The following is a 19,528-nucleotide window of genomic DNA, read 5'->3' on the forward strand; positions in this document are numbered from 1 at the left end:
TGACTTTTCATGCAGTTGGTCATGCGCCGAAAATATGTTTGAGCTTCAAAACCTGCTAATTGCAACAGTGCTGCTATAGTTATAGGGATTTAGTTTCCAAATCTGCTTACAGACCCAGATTTTCCTATTTATCTCCAAAATTTATGTTTTGAACTTAGCTGATTTTGGAATTGAGCTCTTCAATTGGATCCTGGACTTCTTGACCCAGTCAGTTTGGATGGGCTGCAACACCACACTGAGCACTGGAGCGCCGCGGGGCTGCCTGCTTAGTCCACTGTTGTTCACCCTGCACAGCCACGCACAACACCAACCACATCATCAAGTTTGTGGATGATACGACGGTGCTGGGACTGATAAGCAGGGATGATGAAACAGTATACAGAGATGAGGTGGAACAGCTGTCTGCATGGTGTGAAGACAACAATCTATCTCTCAATCTCTACAAGACAAAAGAGTTAATCGTGGACTTCAGAAAATCACATCCTGCCCACATCCCACTCAGCATCAACGGTTTAGATGTGGAGACTGTTAGGAGCACCAAGTTCCTCAGTGTGCACATAACTGAGGAGCTTACTGTACGTGGACACATAATACCTCATCACTAATCAAGAAAGCCCAACAGAGACACTTCCTGAGGCGACTAAAGCGAGCAAGTCTTCCCCCTTCCATCCTCACCATGTTCTACAGAGGCACCATTGAGAGTGTTCTGAGCAGCTGCATCACTGTCTGGTATGGCAACTGCAACATATCCGACCGCAAGCGCCTACAAGGATAGTGAAGACAGCAGAGAACATTATTGGGGTGCCTCTCCCTTCACTACAGGACATATTTTACAAACGCAGTGTCCGCAAGAACCCCTTACACCTCTCACATGGACTTTTCACACTTCTGCCATCCAAGAGAAGATACTGCAGTATCAGAGCCAGATCTGCCAGGCTGCAGGAAAGTTTTTACCCCCAAGACTCCTTAACACCAGACTGCCCCCTGGGATTTTCCACACGGCCCCAACCACCTCTAAAAACAGAACTTTTATACATGCGAGCCACTGTCCTGTGAAGATGAGTGTGCAGGTAGAGAAGAACTGAAAATCTCATACTGACCTTTAAGGATTTTGACACTCTTGATATCCTTCTGCTGTGAAACATTCTGACCTGTCATTGTCTACACGTGTCTTAAACAACTATTATCATACACTGATCATTTCTGTATTATCTATATCTATTATATATTTATTTTTTATATTACATATCTATTGACTATTTTTACAGTATGTATCTAGATGGCAAATACCATACATTGCATCAATGTTCATATTGCTTACGACGCGTCAATATTGCTGCTAATTCTTTGTCTTGTCTTTGCACAATGTCTTGTCTTGTTTGTGTTTAAATTTTAATTCTGTTTTTAATTTATTATTTGCACTTCATATTGTTACACTGTGGACCCTGAGCTTTGCAATTTCATCTATCTGTATACTTGTATATGGTTCAGATGACAATAAAGTTCGCTTTGACTTTGACATAGCAATGAGTACTAGGGTGTTGTACCGTTTTAGCCATTATGAATGTAGAGAAAATGACCCCTTTTACTGGCTAACTAAAAAGATTACAATATGCAAGCTTTCGAGGCAACTCCGGCCCCTTCTTCAGGCAAGATGCCTCGAAAGCTTGCATATTGTAATGTTTTTAGTTAGCCAGTAAAAGGGGTCATTTTGCTTGGCTTTTCTCTACATAGCAATGAGAAAACGAAGAGGAGGAAGAAGAAGGAGAAGAAGACTGACACTTTGTTCAGCTTGGATTGCATTTGTTTCAGGCAATTCCATTTTGCTTTCCACAGAGCTTCATTTTGTTTAGTATAATATTTGTGAAGAATACATTGTTATTTTATAAAGATTTGGCACTTGCCCTTATTATTAGCTGGGCTTTGATGGAAATATCCCCCTCTTGTGGCCATTACTGGAAGTGTTTGGGGCTACGTGCTCTGGAATTCTTTAGTGCTTGGGACTTCACGACATGAAGTCCTGGTCAGTGTCTACTGTAGGTGTTCATGGGTATTCTGTTTCAGCTGGGGTTCTTGTCCCTGGCTGAGGTTCAAATGTCACATTTTTTGTCCATCTGGTCCATTTTTTTGTGTTGACTATTTCATTTTTTTATGTCAAGGTGTATTTCCGCCACCGCAAGAGACCACCCTCATCCCTAGAATGGCGCGTGGTGGTGACATCTCCAGTGTGTAATGCTCTTTTTAATTAATCTGTGCTTTTGTGAATTGTCTGGATATTTGACCTCTGTGCTCAGTTTTTTTACTTCTCTTTTCAAGGTAATTCCTGTTGTCCCTTGTGCTCCCTGGAGCTTGATTTTGTTGCAGAGTATTTTTATTTTGTACAAATAAATCTTTTATTTATAAATATACTACACTGGATTTTTTTCCTGACTTGCCGGGGTTTGACGGCACTTCACACTCTAGTGGGCATTTTAACTCAATGTTCTGCACTTCATGCTCTCTATCTAATGGTAGAGTCGTGGAGTTTGAAATTAACAGTGTCAAGAGCTACCAGGAGGTCCCGTGATGACATTCTGGGCTTCTTAAAGACTTTTTTTTCAGCATCTTGACTCTGCTTAGAACATTTAGACATCTCCTGTGTTAGAACATTATGGCTGCTCACCCTAACGCCTAATACTTTGACACAAGGGGCATTTCTGTAACACGCTGAGATCATAAGTGGAGGCTCAATTTGGCCAGTTGCCATGCCAACCAAGAAAGCCAAGCCATACATGTAGGTTATGGAGGTTACTCAGCCTAATGTTAAAATCAGTCAGCGCATTGAGTAAGTGTTAGCTGCAGGCAAGCATTAGTACTTACTTCACCGTCGGCTCCTGCGGTGGGTGCATATCTACTACCATCGAAATCATCCATCTCCATTGGCCTTGGCTCTTCAGTCTAGAAGGACGAACACAAGCTGACATGCAAAGCAAGATAACGGAGAGCAAGGAGAAGCAAGCAAGCAGACATTGTGCTGTAGGGGAGGCGGACCTAGCAGATGAAACAGCCAATCAGAACTGGTATATTTGCATATATTCTTGTATTTTAAGCCTTGACAAGCCATTCTGCAAGCAGAATTTATAATAAATGTAATAAAAAAAATCAAGCAGGAGAAATATTTAAAAAAAGACTTAACATACATGTTGAAATGACAATATACAGTGGGTATAGAAAAGAATCCCCCACTTCGAGATATTCCCATTTTATTTGCTTTACAGCTTTAAATGAAAACACACACAAAAAATATTTCTTTCCCGCTTTACTTACTCAATGCAACCTGTAACATCCAAGTGAAAGATATCACAGCTACAGTTCAGAAAAATTATAGAAAATCAAAAACAAGACCTACTGAGATGAATAAAGGATCACTCCCCCAATGTCAATGTCATTTTGTTCATCCCCTTTTGCTTTAAGGACAGCCTTGAGTCTGTTGGGATTCTTCTCTATCAGCTTTGCACATCTAGATTGAGTAATAATTGCCCACTCTTCTTTACAGAACTGTTCAAGTTCGGTCAAATTGGATGGTGAGTGTTGGTGGTCTGCTATCTTCAAATCTTTCCACAGATTTTCACTGTGATTTAGGTCTGGGTTCTGACTGGCCACACCAGGACATTCACTTTCTTCTCCTTCAGCCACTGGGTGGTCAATTTTGCTGTGTGCTTCAGGTCGTTGTCACGTTGAAAGGTGAACATTCTGCCCATCTTCAACTTTCTGGCAGAGGGTAACAGGTTTTCCTCAAGAATTTGATGGTATTTTGCCCCATCCATTTTCCCATCTACCCTAACGAGAGCCCCAGGCCCCCCACAACAGGATGCCGCCACCTCCATGCTTTACTGTAGGTATGGTGTGTTGTGGATGGTGAGCTGCATTGGTGTACTGTTTGGTATTGAGGCCAAATAGTTTGATTTTGGTCTCATTTGACCATAAGACCTTTTTCCACTTGGCATCAGAATCTTCAAGGTGCATTCTGGCAAAACTCAAACGAGCCTTAATGTGGTCTTTCTTGAGAAGTGCGACCCTCCTGAACAAGCCACAATTGTGGAGCGCTTGTGAAATTGTTGTCACATGCACACAATGACCACTGTTTGCCATCAAATCCTGTAACTCCTTCAAAGTGGCCTCTTGGTAGCCTCTCTTACCAGTTTCCTCCTTGCTGTTCCATCCAGTTTGGAAGGACAGCCGGATCCAGGGAGGGTCCTAGTAGTACCAAACACTCGCCACTTCTTTATTATGGACTTTACTGAGTTCCTTGGGATTGATAAAGCCTTTGAGATTTTTTTGTCTCCATCTCCTGCCTTGTGTCTGTCCACAACTCTGTCCCTGAGATCTTTTCAAAGTGTCTTGCCACCCATAGTCAGTTGTTTGCTGTCAGTTGTACTGCCAAGCAAGGGAATGAATGCTCCAGGAACAGCTTCACTAATCACACTCATTACAATTGATCACAGGTGGAAGGAAGCCAGTAACCGCAATGGAAATGGGGGGCACGGACACCTGATTGAGTTTAGGAGGGCAGTGATCCTTTATTCATCTCAGGATTTGTTTTTGATTTTTTTAAATTCTTCTGAACTGTAGCTGTGATATCTTTCACTTGGATGTTATAGATTGCATTGAGTAAGTAAAGCTGGAAAAAATATTGGTTTGTGTGTTTTCATTTAAGGCTGTAAAGCAAAAAAAATGGGAATATTTCGAAGGGGGGGGGGGGGGGGGATTCTTTTCTATACCCACTGTAGGTTTGAGATTTTGATATAAATGCTACACTGAATTTCCATCCTTTTAGGTCCACCATCAGAACTTCAAAGGTCATGGGGGTCAGTTTGTTTAGACTGTGGCGTGGGGTTGCTCCCCATTGTAGGGGTCCGCTCCCAATAGCTCGAATCACCTCCTAGTTCCAGGACTGGTCTAAGAATGGAGCCCAATATCCATGAGACGACTACAAGCAAAAAAATAACAAATACGTAAAGGCCAAATAAATGCTGTAGTGACTCGTCCAAAAGCTGAACCCGGGTCCCAGGAGCCATAACGCCACAGCACTAAAGTGTCACCAGAAGTAAAACATACAAACATACAGATGCCGCACAGGTGGCGATTGGTCCAAGAATTGAACTGAAGCCCCCCTCTGGAGATATGAGGCACAAGTGTAACCACCGCGCCACCCAACAGGGAGCTCAGACAGGCACAAAATTGGAAATGCCAGCCATATAATCACTAATTCATGAAGTAGGACTTGGGGGGTCCTTCAAAGTGCGACTTGGAGAAATGAGGGGGACAAGACAAAGTTTCTTTTTATTATGGCTTTTTAATATTCTAATTCAGGGCTCAGGGGTCTCCAGCTCCAGCTATGGTGGCTGTAGGTTTCCATTCTAACCCTTTTCGTAATCAGTGACCAGTTTCTGCTGCTACTTAACTTCTCTTGCTTTCATTTTAATGGATTGTCTAATTAAACTGTTTCTCTTTTCCTTAATCAGCAGCCAAACAATAATGAGATATAAAAACAAACCAACACATGACCAGCCCAACCTGCATTCATCATACTGTGGCAGACCCGGCTGGGACGCCTCTCCCTTGTATGGGCCGGGGGAGCAAGTCTGGTCTACACTAGATGGCAGCCCCCCTGGGTTGTAGCGGTGCCCATGACTCCCGCAGGGCTTCATGGGAGTTGGAGTTTGGTACAGTCCTGGTGGGATCTGTGGGCGCCACCAGGAGGTGATGTAGCTGCTGCTTTGCCCTACAGAGCAGCTCTTCCGCCAGAAAGGAAATGGAACGACGAGCATCTGTAGCACTTCCGAGCGCCTTATGAAAAGAGCCAGTGGCCAATAATTTTGGGGGAGCCAGAGTCGGATGGGAGAGGACGAAAGTTGCCAGGAGGAGTGGAGGAGAAAGAGGAAACAGAAAAGAAAGAAGAGAATTGTGTGTTGTGTGGTTTGGGACCGTGTTGAACTTGTGGGAACGGTAAAAGGTAAAAGAAAATGAACTCTTGTGTGCTTTGAAGCCGTGTCCTACGCCCATCTGTGCCAGGGCTGGCCTTTACAATACAATACCCGACAATAAAGAAAGGCGAAGGTCTCGGTAATGTTGACCTGCTCAGGCCCACTGAACATTTCGATGGTGGTCTTAATAAAGAAAATCAACAGTTTTGGGAAATGTCTGCTGTGACAGAATCAGAGCAGCAACAAGCCGTGGGAAACAAATTATGGGTTTCTAAAACAGCAAGAATCGGCTTGGTGGGCAGCACAGTGGCGCAATGGTAGTGCTGCTGCCTCGCAGTAAGGAGACCTGGGCTCGTATATGGGGTCCTCCCTGCATGCTCTCCCCACAAGTCCTCTCATAGTCACGAGAAGTCAAGCAAAATGGCAAATGATTAGAATATGCAAGATTTCGAGACAACTCGGGCCCTTTCTTCAGGTAGCTTATCTATCATACGTGATTACGAACTGCCTGAAGAAGGGGCCTTGAGTGGCCTCAAAAGCATGCATATTGTAATCTGTTCAGTTAGTCAATAAAAGGGGTCATTTTGTTTGACCTCTCCTTGCATCCATCATGGCTAACACGGTACAACACCCTACCACTCAATCTAAAGACATGCAGGCTAGGTGGATCGGCCCTTGTGTGTATGTGGGCGATGGACTGGCACCCTGCCCGTGGTTTGTTCCTGCCTTGCCCCCTATGCTGGCCAGGATAGGCATCAGCAACCTAAAACACCGCAACCCTGTGCAGGGCTAAGAGGGTCTGAAAATGAGAAGCGGCTTCTAATTAAGAAACAGGGTCAGAAGTGATGAGGCGGACTTTGGCTGTTATGCACCTCAAATCTGGAATACGAGTTTACTGACAGAAATTCGCCAGGCTAATATGGTGGAGCACTTTAAAAAAACTTTACTGTAACATGGCTTTCTCATAGCTTCATTTTAGTTTAATCCTGATATTCTGTATATGTATTGAATTATCATTTTTTTCATGGCTCCACAATCTGTACTAACCCCTACTTTCTCTGCTGTTCTTTTTCCATTTTTTTGTGGTGGCGATCTGCGCCAACACCACCTGATCAGGGCACCGTGCCGTCCTTACACTGATGGATTGAAAGCCGGAGGTCCACATGACCATCGTCATCATCAAGTGAAGCCTGAAAACCATGAGGACTGATTGAGGTCGTTTATGTTAGGGGAGGCTGGGTGGTCTTGCATCTTCGGAACCCCTGCAGATTTTTTTTTTTCTCCAGCCGTCTGGAGTTTTTTTTTTGTTTTTTCTGTCCTCCCTGGCCATCAGACCTTACTTTTATTCGATGTTAATTATCCATCCATTATCCAACCTGCTATATCCTAACTACAGAGTCACAGGGCTGTCTGCTGGAGCCAATCCCAGGCAACACAGGGCGCAAGGCAGGAAACAAACCACCGCAGAGCGCGCACACACACCAAGCACACACTAGGGACAACTTAGAATCGCCAATGCACCTAACCTGCATTTCTTTTGGACTGTGGGAGGAAACCGGAGTACCCGGAGGAAACCCACACAGACACGGGGAGAACATGCCCAGGTTTCCTAACTGCAAGGCAGCAGCGCTACTCACTGCGCCACCGTGCCGCCCCTATGTTAATTAGCATTGTCTAATTTTATGTTTATATTTTGTCTTTTTTCCTCTTTCTTCATCTTGTAAAGCACTTTGAGCTCCATCTCTTGTATGAAAATGTGCTCTAGAGATAAATGTTGTTGTTGTTGGTTCACAGACTTGAGGTCTCCTTTTTGTTTGGGTGCCATCTGTCGCATGGACTGCTGGACCATTTAATAATAATTCATTACATTTATATAGCGCTTTTCTCAGTACTCAAAGCGCTATCCACACAGGGAGGAACCGGGAAGCGAACCCACAATCTTCCACAGTCTCCTTACTGCAAAGCAGCAGCACTACCACTGCGCCACCTGTGAGGACATTTCTTACCAGGACACTGTGGTACAGGGCTGTGTATACATGATAAATGATGAACTCTATCAAAATTAATAAGACATGAATTTATTATCAACAAACTGTGTAACGAAACTGTGAATTGCATTTATTTTGACCAGCAGCAAAACTAAAAGTCTCCATCAGAATGAGAGCCCTTGAAGGAAGGCACGTCACCGGGTGCGGGCTTAGAGGTTCACGTGGCGTAAATTTTAATGTGTTTCTTTGCGCTCTTCACGCCTGTAGCACGCGTGTGGTAGTTGGTGGTTGTTTGTGCTCAGTGAGCACCAGAACGTCCATCTAGTGCTGTTGTGACGAGTCGGATGCCATGTGATGAAGAAACAAATCTGGGGAAACTACTTGGATCAGGATTGGCACTCCAGGCACTGTAAAAAAAAATTCCCACTGTTCCATTCCATTTGAACTAAAGTGGTGCTGAGGTGTCACCCGTTGCACAGCTGCTGGGTGCTGCAATGCGCTGCATCAGTGCACGCTGCCAGCCTCTCCACTCCTCCTATTGGGATCAGTATCTGAGCTTACAGGTTCCGTATCATCCAGCTGATTGTCACTATCTCAATTGCCGGTCTTTATCATTAAAATATTCCATCTTGCAGCAAATCGAATGGTTTCAAAACATCAGCAGCTTTATACCTTTTGTCTATTTTTAAGACTCGTCTGCAAGCAGTTGCATCTAAACAAAGAAACAGCAAAATTCAATGTCTATCCACTGGAGGGCAGCACTGTAGCAGGTAACGGAGACGTGGCAGCAAAGCTCACCGGTGAGTTGGCTGAGTCTACAGTGGCGGTACACTTGACAGGCTCAGTGATATACGACTTAACTCATCCTACGTCGTGTTGTAGGTGTTAAGGAAGAAAAATGAAGCAATTCAGAAGGCCAAGTCAGGAGACTTCAACCAAAGTGAAGGGACAAGAAGGCAGTTAAGAGCAGAAATTGGTCACTGATTTTGAAAGTGGCAGGAAAGGAAAACCTCCAGGACTGGAGTTGGAGACCCCCGACTCTTACTGAATTCAGGTTTCGGAGGTCATAAGGCAGCAAAACTAAACACTGCAGTAAGAAACAACTGTGTCACCAGACAGAAAACACACAAACACCACACCAATTCTGACTGGTCCAAGAATTGAACCCAAGTCCCTGGAGGCAAGAGACACAACTCTAACCACTGGGGCACTCAATAATAAGAAAACGCATAACAAATAAAAACATAAATGGAATACATAGAGTGACTGGGTAATGAAAAGTGATTATTAATTAATTACATTTATATAGCACTTTTCTAATCTACTCAAAAGTGCTTTACATGGACGGTGTGGAGCCGCTTCAAACACCACCAATGTGCAGCACTCACCAGCCATTCTTTTGCCAGAATCCTCACCGTACATTAGCTATAAGGTGATGAGGGGGGGTTGAGAGATAGTAAGGGGAGAATTAAGGGGCCAGAATGGACAATGTCACAGTGGGCACTTTAGCCAGGACATCAGGGTACACCAAACTATTTCCAAAAGATGCCCATCAATCTTTTATGACCACAGTGAGCGAGCCAGGACCTCAGTTTTATTTCTCATCCGAAGGACCCTGGCAATTTTTACACCACAGTGGGGGTTATTGAGATCCACGTATTGACCACAGTTAAGTGTCCAGTGATGGCGTCACCAAAAATACACAGAAGCCCCTGAAGGAAGGAACTACTGCGCTAATCCAACAAACAAACCGGCGGAGTGGTGGCTCTGAGGCTAAGGATCTGTGCTGGTATCCCGAAGGTTGCCGGTTCGAATCCCTGTCATTGCCAAAAGAGATCCTACTCTGCTGGGCCCTTGAGCGAGACCCTTAACCTGTAATTGCTCCAGGGGCGCTGTACAATGGCTGACCCTGAGCTCTGATCCCAAGGGGTATGCGAAAACTAACAAATTCCTAATACAAGAAATTGTATAGGGCGAAATAAAGAACAAAAAAAAAAAAAAAACAAAAAAAAAAAAAAACAAACTGTAAATATCAAAATGCTGGTGACAAGTCTAGGAACTGAACCCCCGTCTCTGCAGCCAAGAAGTGTTAGTGCCAGCCACAATGTGAGGAAACAGCGTCCAAAAAAATGTAAATTAAATGAATAAAATAAAAAAAATGTGTGGCTAACACACAGACATAGATAGATGGGTAGGTATGAAAGGAACTATATGATAGATAGATAGATAGATAGATAGATAGATAGATAGATAGATAGATAGATAGATAGATATCTATCTATCTATTTGTCCCCAGAGGGAAATGTGACTATTTCAAAAACTGAAACCCAAGTCCCTAAAAGTATGTGGCACCTCCTTTAGCCGTTGTGTTGCTACACATCAGCTTCACTAATTTTAGCCTTCCACAGTCATTTTTGGTTTGGTGATACTTTTGACAGATTTACTTCTGATGTTTTACTGCCCCCTGGTGGCACCAATAGGCCCTTGGTTTCTGTATGTTGGTCCTGGGGACCCCCTGTGGCTGCAGATTTTTGTTCCAAGCAGCTTCTGTTTTTAATTGGACTCCTGGGCTAATTAAGTGAACCGTGTTTTGGGACCAATATAGAAATTAGAAAACTAAGTTTAGTAAAAAAAAAAAATATATTAAAATGTACTAAGCAGTTATATGGGAATAATGTATTGTATTTCTTTTTAACAATATTTTCATCTTGATTGTCATTCTATTTTTCCAGGTGTTTTAATTGTTTAATTAATGCATTATTTACTAATAAGTGGGGCTGACGCTAAAGTAGTTGCAGTCTTTCATGATTCCGTGTCGTTTGCCTGGGTGTCTGTTCTGCTCAATTTTAATTGTCATTATTAAGACACAATGAAGGGGGCAAACTGTACAGAAAAAGAGCAAAATATAATGAAATTAACAAAACAGACTTAGGCTTACAAATCAATAGCAAAAATGGAAATATTTCTAAATGTCTTATAAATGTAAAAATCCTGCTGCTGTGCTTTTTTAATGTAGAATAAATTAAGAGAAAAATAAAAATACCAGCTAATTAATTGAGATCAGCGTTATCAGGTGTTGTCAGTGATTATGAATCTGATTGAAACAAAAACCTGAAGCCACAGTGGACCCCCAGGACTGAGTTTGAGAAGCACTGAAATAGGCAATTGGATAGAGAGATAGAGGTGAAAGGCACTATATGGTATAATAGATAGATAGATAGATAGATAGATAGATAGATAGATAGATAGATAGATAGATAGATATGAAAGGCACTATAAGGTATAATAGATAGATAGATAGATAGATAGATAGATAGATAGATAGATAGATAGATAGATAGATAGATAGATAGATAGATAGAGGTGAAAGGCACTATATGGTAGATAGATAGATAGATAGATAGATAGATAGATAGATAGATAGATAGATAGATAGAAGTCATAACCCTTGGGGCACATTAACTTTTAACAAACGAGGTAACTAGAACTAAGCCCAAAAACATCGGATTGCTTTAGTAGTACAGTAACGGGTTCTAAAATAAATATTTGATTACAGCCAGTGCAGACCCCCATTACCAGAGCCGAGTACCCCTGCTCTAATCAGTCTGAACGACTTAAAGAAGCACCAAACTGAAGCCAAGTTTCAAAGGCGCTGAACTTGGAGGTCTTTCTCCTACCTTACTTTTTCTTCTAAGCTTGAAGAAACCCAGGAGACCCTTTTTATCGGAGACACTCGTGCTCACTGAAGATGTCCGACTTGGATCTGGAAATGTCAAGTCACAGATTGGATAAGCAGAAGAAAGCAGTAATGTAAAAAAATTAATTAAACAGACAAACAAATTGACACAATGCATGTTAAGGGTGTGAGCAGCAAGCCATTAAGCAGGTGATGATAAAATGCACAGAACTGTTAGTTTTTCACAAGCAAAACAGAAAACTGGTTACAAAGTCATGGAGCTGCAAAGAGACGGAGGAGTGACTTAGTGACTTCAGGGTCAGGTTGTAAAGTTCAAGATGGTCATCTTAAGCTACAAGCATGCTACTTTATGGATAGGGGTCCTCCTGTCAATCCAATGGACGTGTAGTTAGACAAGCAGGCTAAATGTCAGATGTGAATGTAACTTTTGTGATTCAATTTGCTTTCTTCAGCCCCTTCTTGTTTTATTTGATGGATGACACTTGTCATGTATGCACATCTGAGAATCACCATCCAAGTGCCTTGCCAGGTATGTGATACCACCTCAGGCCAAGAGGGGGCGCTGTCGCTAACAGTCTTGTCATTTTCTTCTTCCACGGTCTTGAGAAACAACAGATGCCGCCCCCTTCTGGCCCTGGAGCCTCAACGGGATGACCGCCCAGAAGGAGGCGTCATTGAGCACAGAGACGACCTAACATGAGGAGCTCCAAGTGGGAGGACCCATCAGCAGCCAGTTAGCTTTGTGGCATCTATTCTTGTTGTTGTTTCTCACACCATCGGGTGTTGCATTTGTTTTGGACCGGATTAGTAAATGGGGGGGCTGTGTTGGCACCACAAAATATTCCCAGTTTTGTTGCCCCTTGTTCACTTGGGTGAACACACACTATATAAAGTAAAGACAGACTGACAGATTAAGTAGCATTTCGTTTGGATCCAACCCAGTGTACACACATCTCTTTAATGGCTACCACTGACAAGAGTCCCCACCTTACATACTTGACAGGAGTGAAGCCCACCTCACATCTGGTGTGACATGTAACACTGCACAATTATAAAGTGACAGGACAACCATTGCATTGTTAGTGCGGAGTCAGCCTAAGGGTGCCACACATGGTGTTAGCTGGCGTTTGAGCAAATCACATGACAGGATACGATACCTGAGAAATTCAGAATTGGCGCAGAGTGAATTTTAGAGCGCAGAGCTGGAAACAAAACCACAAAAAAGGCAAAATTGAAATCTTAATGGGCAGAAGAGAAATGACTCTCAGTAATGAGAGTGCCATCAAGAATGTGGACAAGCAGAGCAACAGCAACAAGAAAAAGACAAAGACAGACTTACCTAAGCTGTGGTCCAAGATGTAGAGCTCCCGAATTCCCAGGTCGCTCAAGGACTTGGAGAGGTCCAGGCCCTTACTGCTGCTGCTGTCCCTCAGTAGGACAATGTGCCGTGGATCAAATTCACATTTGTCACAAATGATGGGAATTAAATTGCTCAGTGGGACAACAGGGCTTACGCGCACCACTGCTTTCTGGGTCTTGTGGTAGTTCACCACCAGCCTCACGGTCTTCTGTTAAAAAAAAAAAAACAGACAAAGAGACATTGAGACAAGTCGATGCTTCAGTGGTCATTCAGACACGCCACACAGTCTTATTACTGGAGCTGGAATGTGCAACATGGCAGACCACAGAATGGTGACACAGTTCAGGTTTCTACTCGCAGAAATTCCTTGAATGAACTGAAGTGGGCACAACACATTTCAGTTCTTGAGGCTCAACAGCACCTCTGCTTCCTCAGATGTTAGATGTTCTCCTGAACTTCTACATGGGCACAGTGGAGGTCATCCTCACTGACCGCATAATACCCTGGCATGACACCCCGCTCACCTTATAAGGGTAAAGCACTGCAGAGGGGGGCGATGGCAGCACAGAACGGGACTGGTACCCAGCGGCCCTCAGTTCAGGACAGATATTACGCTCACTGAATTAGATGTTAGCATAACGTGAACCACCACAGCTATGCTGACGACACACAACTGTATTTATTAATAGCGCCGGATGACCCCGACTCTCTTGATTCTACTACTACTCCTACTTCTCTTCTGTTTTTTTTCCGGTTTTCTGTGGTGGCAATCTGCGCCACCACCACCTAATCAAAGTACCGTGATGTCCTTACATTGATGGACTAAAGGCCAGAAGTCCACATGACCATCATCATCAAATTCTTCCATGAGAACCCTGAATACAATGAGGACTGATTGAGGTCATTTATGTTAGGTAGAATGCCTAGACGGGGCTGGGCGGTCTTGTGGCCTCAGAACCCCTCCAGATTTTATTTTTTTCTCCAGCCGTCTGTTTTGTTTTTTCTGTCCTCCCTGGCCATCAGACCTTACTTTTATTCTATGTTAATTAGTGTTCTCTAATTTTAATTATTTATTTTGTCTTTTTTTTGTTTCTTCGTCATGTAAAGCACTTTGAGCTACATTGTTTGTATGAAAATGTGCTACAGTATATTATATAAATAAATGTTGTTGTCAATTCATTGACCCCAATGTCTTACTTGTGTTTCTGAATGGATGAGTAGTAATTTTCTCAAACTAAATAAGGAGAAATTGTAAATCTTAGTGATTGGTTAAAATGGATATAATGAGGTTATTAGAAATAAACTTGATCCATTAGGATTACAAGTCAAGACGGAGGTAAAGAATGTAGAGGGTAACTATTGCCTCTGACCTGAATTTTAAATCACATATTAATCAGATTACTAGGACAGCATTTTTTTCACTTAAGAAATATAGCAAAAGCTAGACCTCTTAGAACTCTGCAAGATGCCAAGAAATGAGTTGACGCTTTTGTTTTCAGTCTGCTAGATTACTGTAACGCCCTCCTCTCAGGACCGCCCAAAAAAAGCATCAATCGGTCACAACGAGTGCAGAATGGAGCTGCTAGAATCTTAACTAGGAAAAGAAAATCTGAGCACATCACACCAGTCTTAGCGTCATTACACTGGTTACCTGTGCCATTTAGAATTGACTTTAAAATACTGCTTATGGTTTACAAAGCCTTCAGTCCTATATCTCAGAATGCTTCTCACCTTACACTTCAAATTGTAACCTTAGATTTTCAAATGAGGGTCTGCTTACCATTCCAAGAGCTAAACTTAAAAGTGGTGAGGCGGCCTTCTGCTGTTAAATACGAGTTTACCGATAGAAATTCGCCAGGCTAATACAGTGGAGCACCTTGAAAAACTGCTAAAAACGCGTTATTGTAACATGGCTTTCTCATAGCTTCATTTTAGTTTATCCCTGATACTCTGTATATGCATTGAATTATCGTTTTTATCAAATCTCCACAATCTATACTAACCCATACTTTCTCTGCTGTTCTTTTTCCGGTTTTCTGTGTCAGTGATCTGCGCCCCCACCACCTGATCAGGGCACCATGCAGTCCCTACACTAATGGATTAAAGGCCAGAGGTCCACATGACCATCATCATCATCAAATTCTCCCACGTGAAGCCTGAAAACCATGAGGACTGATTGAGATCATTTATGTTAGGGAGAGCTGGGTGGTCTCGTGGCCTCTGAACCCCTGCAGATTTTGTTTTTTTCTCCAGCCCTCCCTGGCCATCAGACCTTACTTTATTCTTTGTTAATTAGTGTTGCCTAATCTAATTTTTATATTTTATCTTTCTTCATCCTGTAAAGCACTTTGAGCTCCATCATTTGTATGACAATGTGCTATAGAAATAAATGTTGTTGTTGTAGAGGGGCAAACCAAATTAATAAAAAGCTCAGCCATCCTGCACAGTCTCACTCACTGTTCTGTTTGGACCACCGGCACTCACGCCAGTAGATCAGGGACGGTTTGTACCAGAAGTTGTAAGGCTGTTTAAACAGGCATTTCGAAGAATTCAGACGCTGAAACCTAACAAACACAGTTATGGGACGGCTTAGCTATTAGCTAAACAAATGGGCTTGATGGACTGAATGGTCTCCTCTCGTTTGTCACGTTTCTGATGTTCAGTGTGTTGTCATGCATGTGCATCCAAGGATCTCCTCATGGGCTCACTTGAGGATTGTGAAAACCCACCAGGGCAACAGAGGGCGCAGTTGCTAACATTCCCTTCTCCTCCTTACCCCGCAGCACAGACAAAACCACCCAATGAGGGCACTTAGCCCCACCCATTCTGGTCCACCCGCATGATAAGAAGCCCGGCTGCCCGGAAGGAGTTGTCATTTGTGAACAGAGCAAACCGCCAGACGGAGATCCAGTCACTGACCCCGACTTCCACAGCAAACAGTTGAGTTGCTTTTGTTGCTTTCTTTGCCCAAGCGAGCTGCTTATTGAAGCCAACAGGCACATTTTTGTTGGACTTGCCATTATGAAACGGGACAACCTAACTATTCCTCCGCTTGGTGATCCCTTAGTCCTGCACCCGGACACCGTGGGTATATTACACTTGCACAATGCATTTGCAAGTGCCCAGGAGGACGGACGGGCACTCTCGCCCAGGATCAAGGTGGATTTCTTGCCCTTATAATGCCTTATAATTCCCATCCTGGCAGAGATACCGGAAGGAAGGATTGACTGTTCTTGGATGGTTGGGAGAAGTTGATCTCGGAGGATGTTTTGGTGCCATTCTTGATTCATGGCTTGAGATCGGAGCACCACCAGGGCAGAGCTTGCTCAGGAATGGCAGCAGGCAGGTGTGAGTGAGGTGAAGACTTTTGGAGGATGGCCTGGTGGGTGTCAAGGAGGGCAAAAAGAAGCCAAGAAAAACATCAGGGACAGACTGATATTCTGGGATTGAACTGCTGAGGACTGCTGGGGTCAAGTCATTTTCTCTGATGAATCCCCTTTCCGATTGAAGAGAAGAAAAGGTGAGCTACACTACCATCAGTCCTGTCTCAGGCCAACAGTAAAGCATCCTGAGACCATTCATGTCATGTGGGTTGCTTCTCAGCCAAGGCAGTGGGCTCATTCACCATTTGGCCTAAGAACACAGCCATGAATAAAGAATGGGACCAAAACCTCCTCCGAGAGCAACTTCTAACAACCATCCATGAACAGTTTGGTGACCAGCAATGAAGGCAAAAGTGAGCACTAAGTGACCCGAGGAACAAAACATCGACATTTGGGGTCCATGGCCAGGAAACTCCCCACTGAGAACTTGTGGTCAAACCCTCAAGAGGCGGGCGGACAAACAAAAACCCACTAATTCTGACAAACTCCAAGCATTGAATGGGCTGCCGTCAGTCAAGATTTGGCCCACAAGTTGATTGCCACCCTGCCGGGACGAATTGCAGAGGTCTTGAAAAAGACAGAAGGGCCAACACTGCAAATATGGACTCTGTGCATAAACTGAATTGTCAATAAAAGTCTTTGAAACTTCTGAAGTGCTTGTAATTCTACTTCAGTATACCACAGAAACATCTGACACAAAGATCTATAAACACTGAAGCAGCAAACTTTGTGAAAACCAACACTTGGGTCATTCTCAAAACTTTTGGCCACGACTGTAAGCATTCCCTTCATTTTTTTTTTTTTTGAGTAGTGCATCATAACAAAATGTGCAGCCTAAAGAGTGCAATTCAAGAAAATGCCTTGGAACATTTCAAGTTATTTGAGGGCCTTGTTGTAGAAGAACACATAAAAATTATTTTGTCTTAACTTTTACATTGTTCCCCCGCATTGAAAAAGCAGCCACAAGTCACTGAACAAAGGCGAAGATATAGAAACATGGCTGCCCTGAGGTGGACCGGACCTTCTTTAGTTCCACTTGGCGTTTCTTGCTCTGACGTTCTATAATAATGATAATAATAATTCTTTGCATTTATATAGCACTTTTCTCACTACTCACAGAGCTCAGCAATTGCAGGTTAAGGGCCTTGCTTAAGTGCCCAACAGAGCAGAGTCCCTACTGGTATTTACGGGATTCGAACTGGCAACCTTCCGATTGCCAGTGCAAATCCCTAGCCTCAGAGCCACCACTCCGCCTGAAGAAGAGAAGACATTTTTTTTTTTTTCCCCTCTCTTTAAAATTGTGTTGCATAAGCAGAATCCAATGTGAAGTGCTGCTGAAGTTGGCACATGCAGGCCCAATGACAGGACTGGCAATCCCAGGGCAAGCAGATCTGTGCCCAGGCCCATGCCATGTGCTGTAATTTATGGTATAAGAATAGCCTGTGGTCAAGCCAAGTGGTCAGTACAGACCAGGCTGCCAGGACTAAGAAAGTACATGAGAACAAAGTGAAACATGAGGAGGCCTTCAGAGTGAATCACCAGAGTGCCGAAAAGTCCAGAGTTTTACTTTATGGACAAAACAAAATAATCAAAGCCCCATTTAGAAAAGCCAGAAAGACCTCAGGGAAGTCATTTTTATGGGGGAAAAGCACATGATAGTCATTGTAAAAAAAGACAAGTGGTAGGGAAACCATCAGTGTTCTGTTCGAGCAGATATCAAGACCGTCAGGAATAATGATGGACTGGGAGATGAAAACTGTGAAATAAGGCGCTATATAGCCACCCGAACCGGCACAGATTCACACTGAGGCACGTGTCAAACCTGCTAGACTTTTATTTTTCTTCCCCTGTGGGGCACGTCTTCCCCGTGAACCCCACAGGCAGTACACAGTCTCAAGCACTTAATCAAAACAACCAACCCTTCTTCTGGCACCACCACCACCACCACCACCACCACCACTCCTCCTCCTCTTCCTCCTGACTCTGGCCCCTGAGTAGTGGCTGCAGGCTCCATTCGTAGCCCTCCCGGAAGTGCTCCAGGTGGTAATTGGCCTAATTAGGCTGCATTTCCGGGTGTGCCTGCATTCCAGCCCACAGAAGCTCGTTAAGCCATGCAGTTCCTCCGGGCAGTGGCCACGGAGCCCAACAGATCGGAGTCCTGAAGTCCCACACCTGTGGCCCTGATGTAACCCAGGAGGGCTGCCACCATGCGTTCCGGGGGACAGAGTGCATCCCATGGCTGCTCCCCCGGATCCAGTGTTGAAGGGGCATCCCGGCCGGGCATGGGACTCGGCCGCCCGTCACAAAACATAAACCTTAAAACTTTGATAAGTCATAGACAGAAAATCAAAGGAAGAAATACCTGAAATCCGTAATCCGAAACACACACACACACTCTAGTGGGTTTAGAAAAAAAATACACACCCTGGAATGCATAAAACACGCAACACCGACTACTTAAAGCATCCCGCCGGGGATATCACACCATGTGACTCCCTGAACCACACCCCTAGCAACTGCAACTGCACAACACGTCATGGTAACGACTCCACCGTTACGCATCACTCTGGACTTGTGTACTGTACATTTTATCCTTTTTTGTAGCCTTTGTGTCATTTCTGTTGGTTTCATTTGCAATTCTAAAAAAGATGTGCTGCTGTTCCTTGTGGGTGGAGCCCTAGGAGGCGGGACCGCCCTGATGTCACCACTCCCGAGACCCCTCCCTCAGGCTATTTAAATTGACTGAGAAGGCTCAGGAGTTGGGAATCGTTTATTTGTTGCCGTTTTCTGGTGGGTATCTTTCAGGTTCAGCCGTTATGGTTGTGATACCCAGAGAAGCCCAAAAAACACTTTGGACAGTATTCTGCTGCCATCTAGTGGATGACATAAAATACTGCTGCAAAAAACAATCCATGATTATTTCTGCCACTCTACAGTACGCTAGCTCATCAATATTTAGAAATGTGATGGAACCCTCAAACAAAATGCACAATGGCATGTAAACAGGAAGCCGCAAAGTCAGTTTTAGAACAAACTAAACCGAGCCATTATTGGTCAGAATTGACGTGGATAGGGTAACTGATGCATATGTCACTTGTATGACCAAACTGCTGTGATATGCCTGATGACTTTGG

At 43.7% G+C, this 19,528-nt stretch overlaps 1 protein-coding gene across 1 annotated transcript in view; it reads right to left on the reverse strand.

The window, feature by feature from the left end:
• Positions 1-19,528, reverse strand: part of cobl (cordon-bleu WH2 repeat protein) — a 333,465-nt gene that overhangs the window by 193,427 nt on the left and 120,510 nt on the right. The window contains exons 5-8 of the mRNA XM_051936126.1: positions 12,991-13,219; positions 12,809-12,853; positions 11,632-11,717; positions 2,860-2,937 (exon numbers count right to left, since the gene is read on the reverse strand). Of these exons, the coding sequence (XP_051792086.1) occupies positions 2,860-2,937; positions 11,632-11,717; positions 12,809-12,853; positions 12,991-13,219 (438 nt within the window). The remainder of the gene's footprint in view (positions 1-2,859; positions 2,938-11,631; positions 11,718-12,808; positions 12,854-12,990; positions 13,220-19,528) is intronic.

This window comes from Erpetoichthys calabaricus, chromosome 13 (genome assembly GCF_900747795.2).
Source record: "Erpetoichthys calabaricus chromosome 13, fErpCal1.3, whole genome shotgun sequence".
Classification (NCBI taxonomy): domain Eukaryota; kingdom Metazoa; phylum Chordata; class Cladistia; order Polypteriformes; family Polypteridae; genus Erpetoichthys; species Erpetoichthys calabaricus.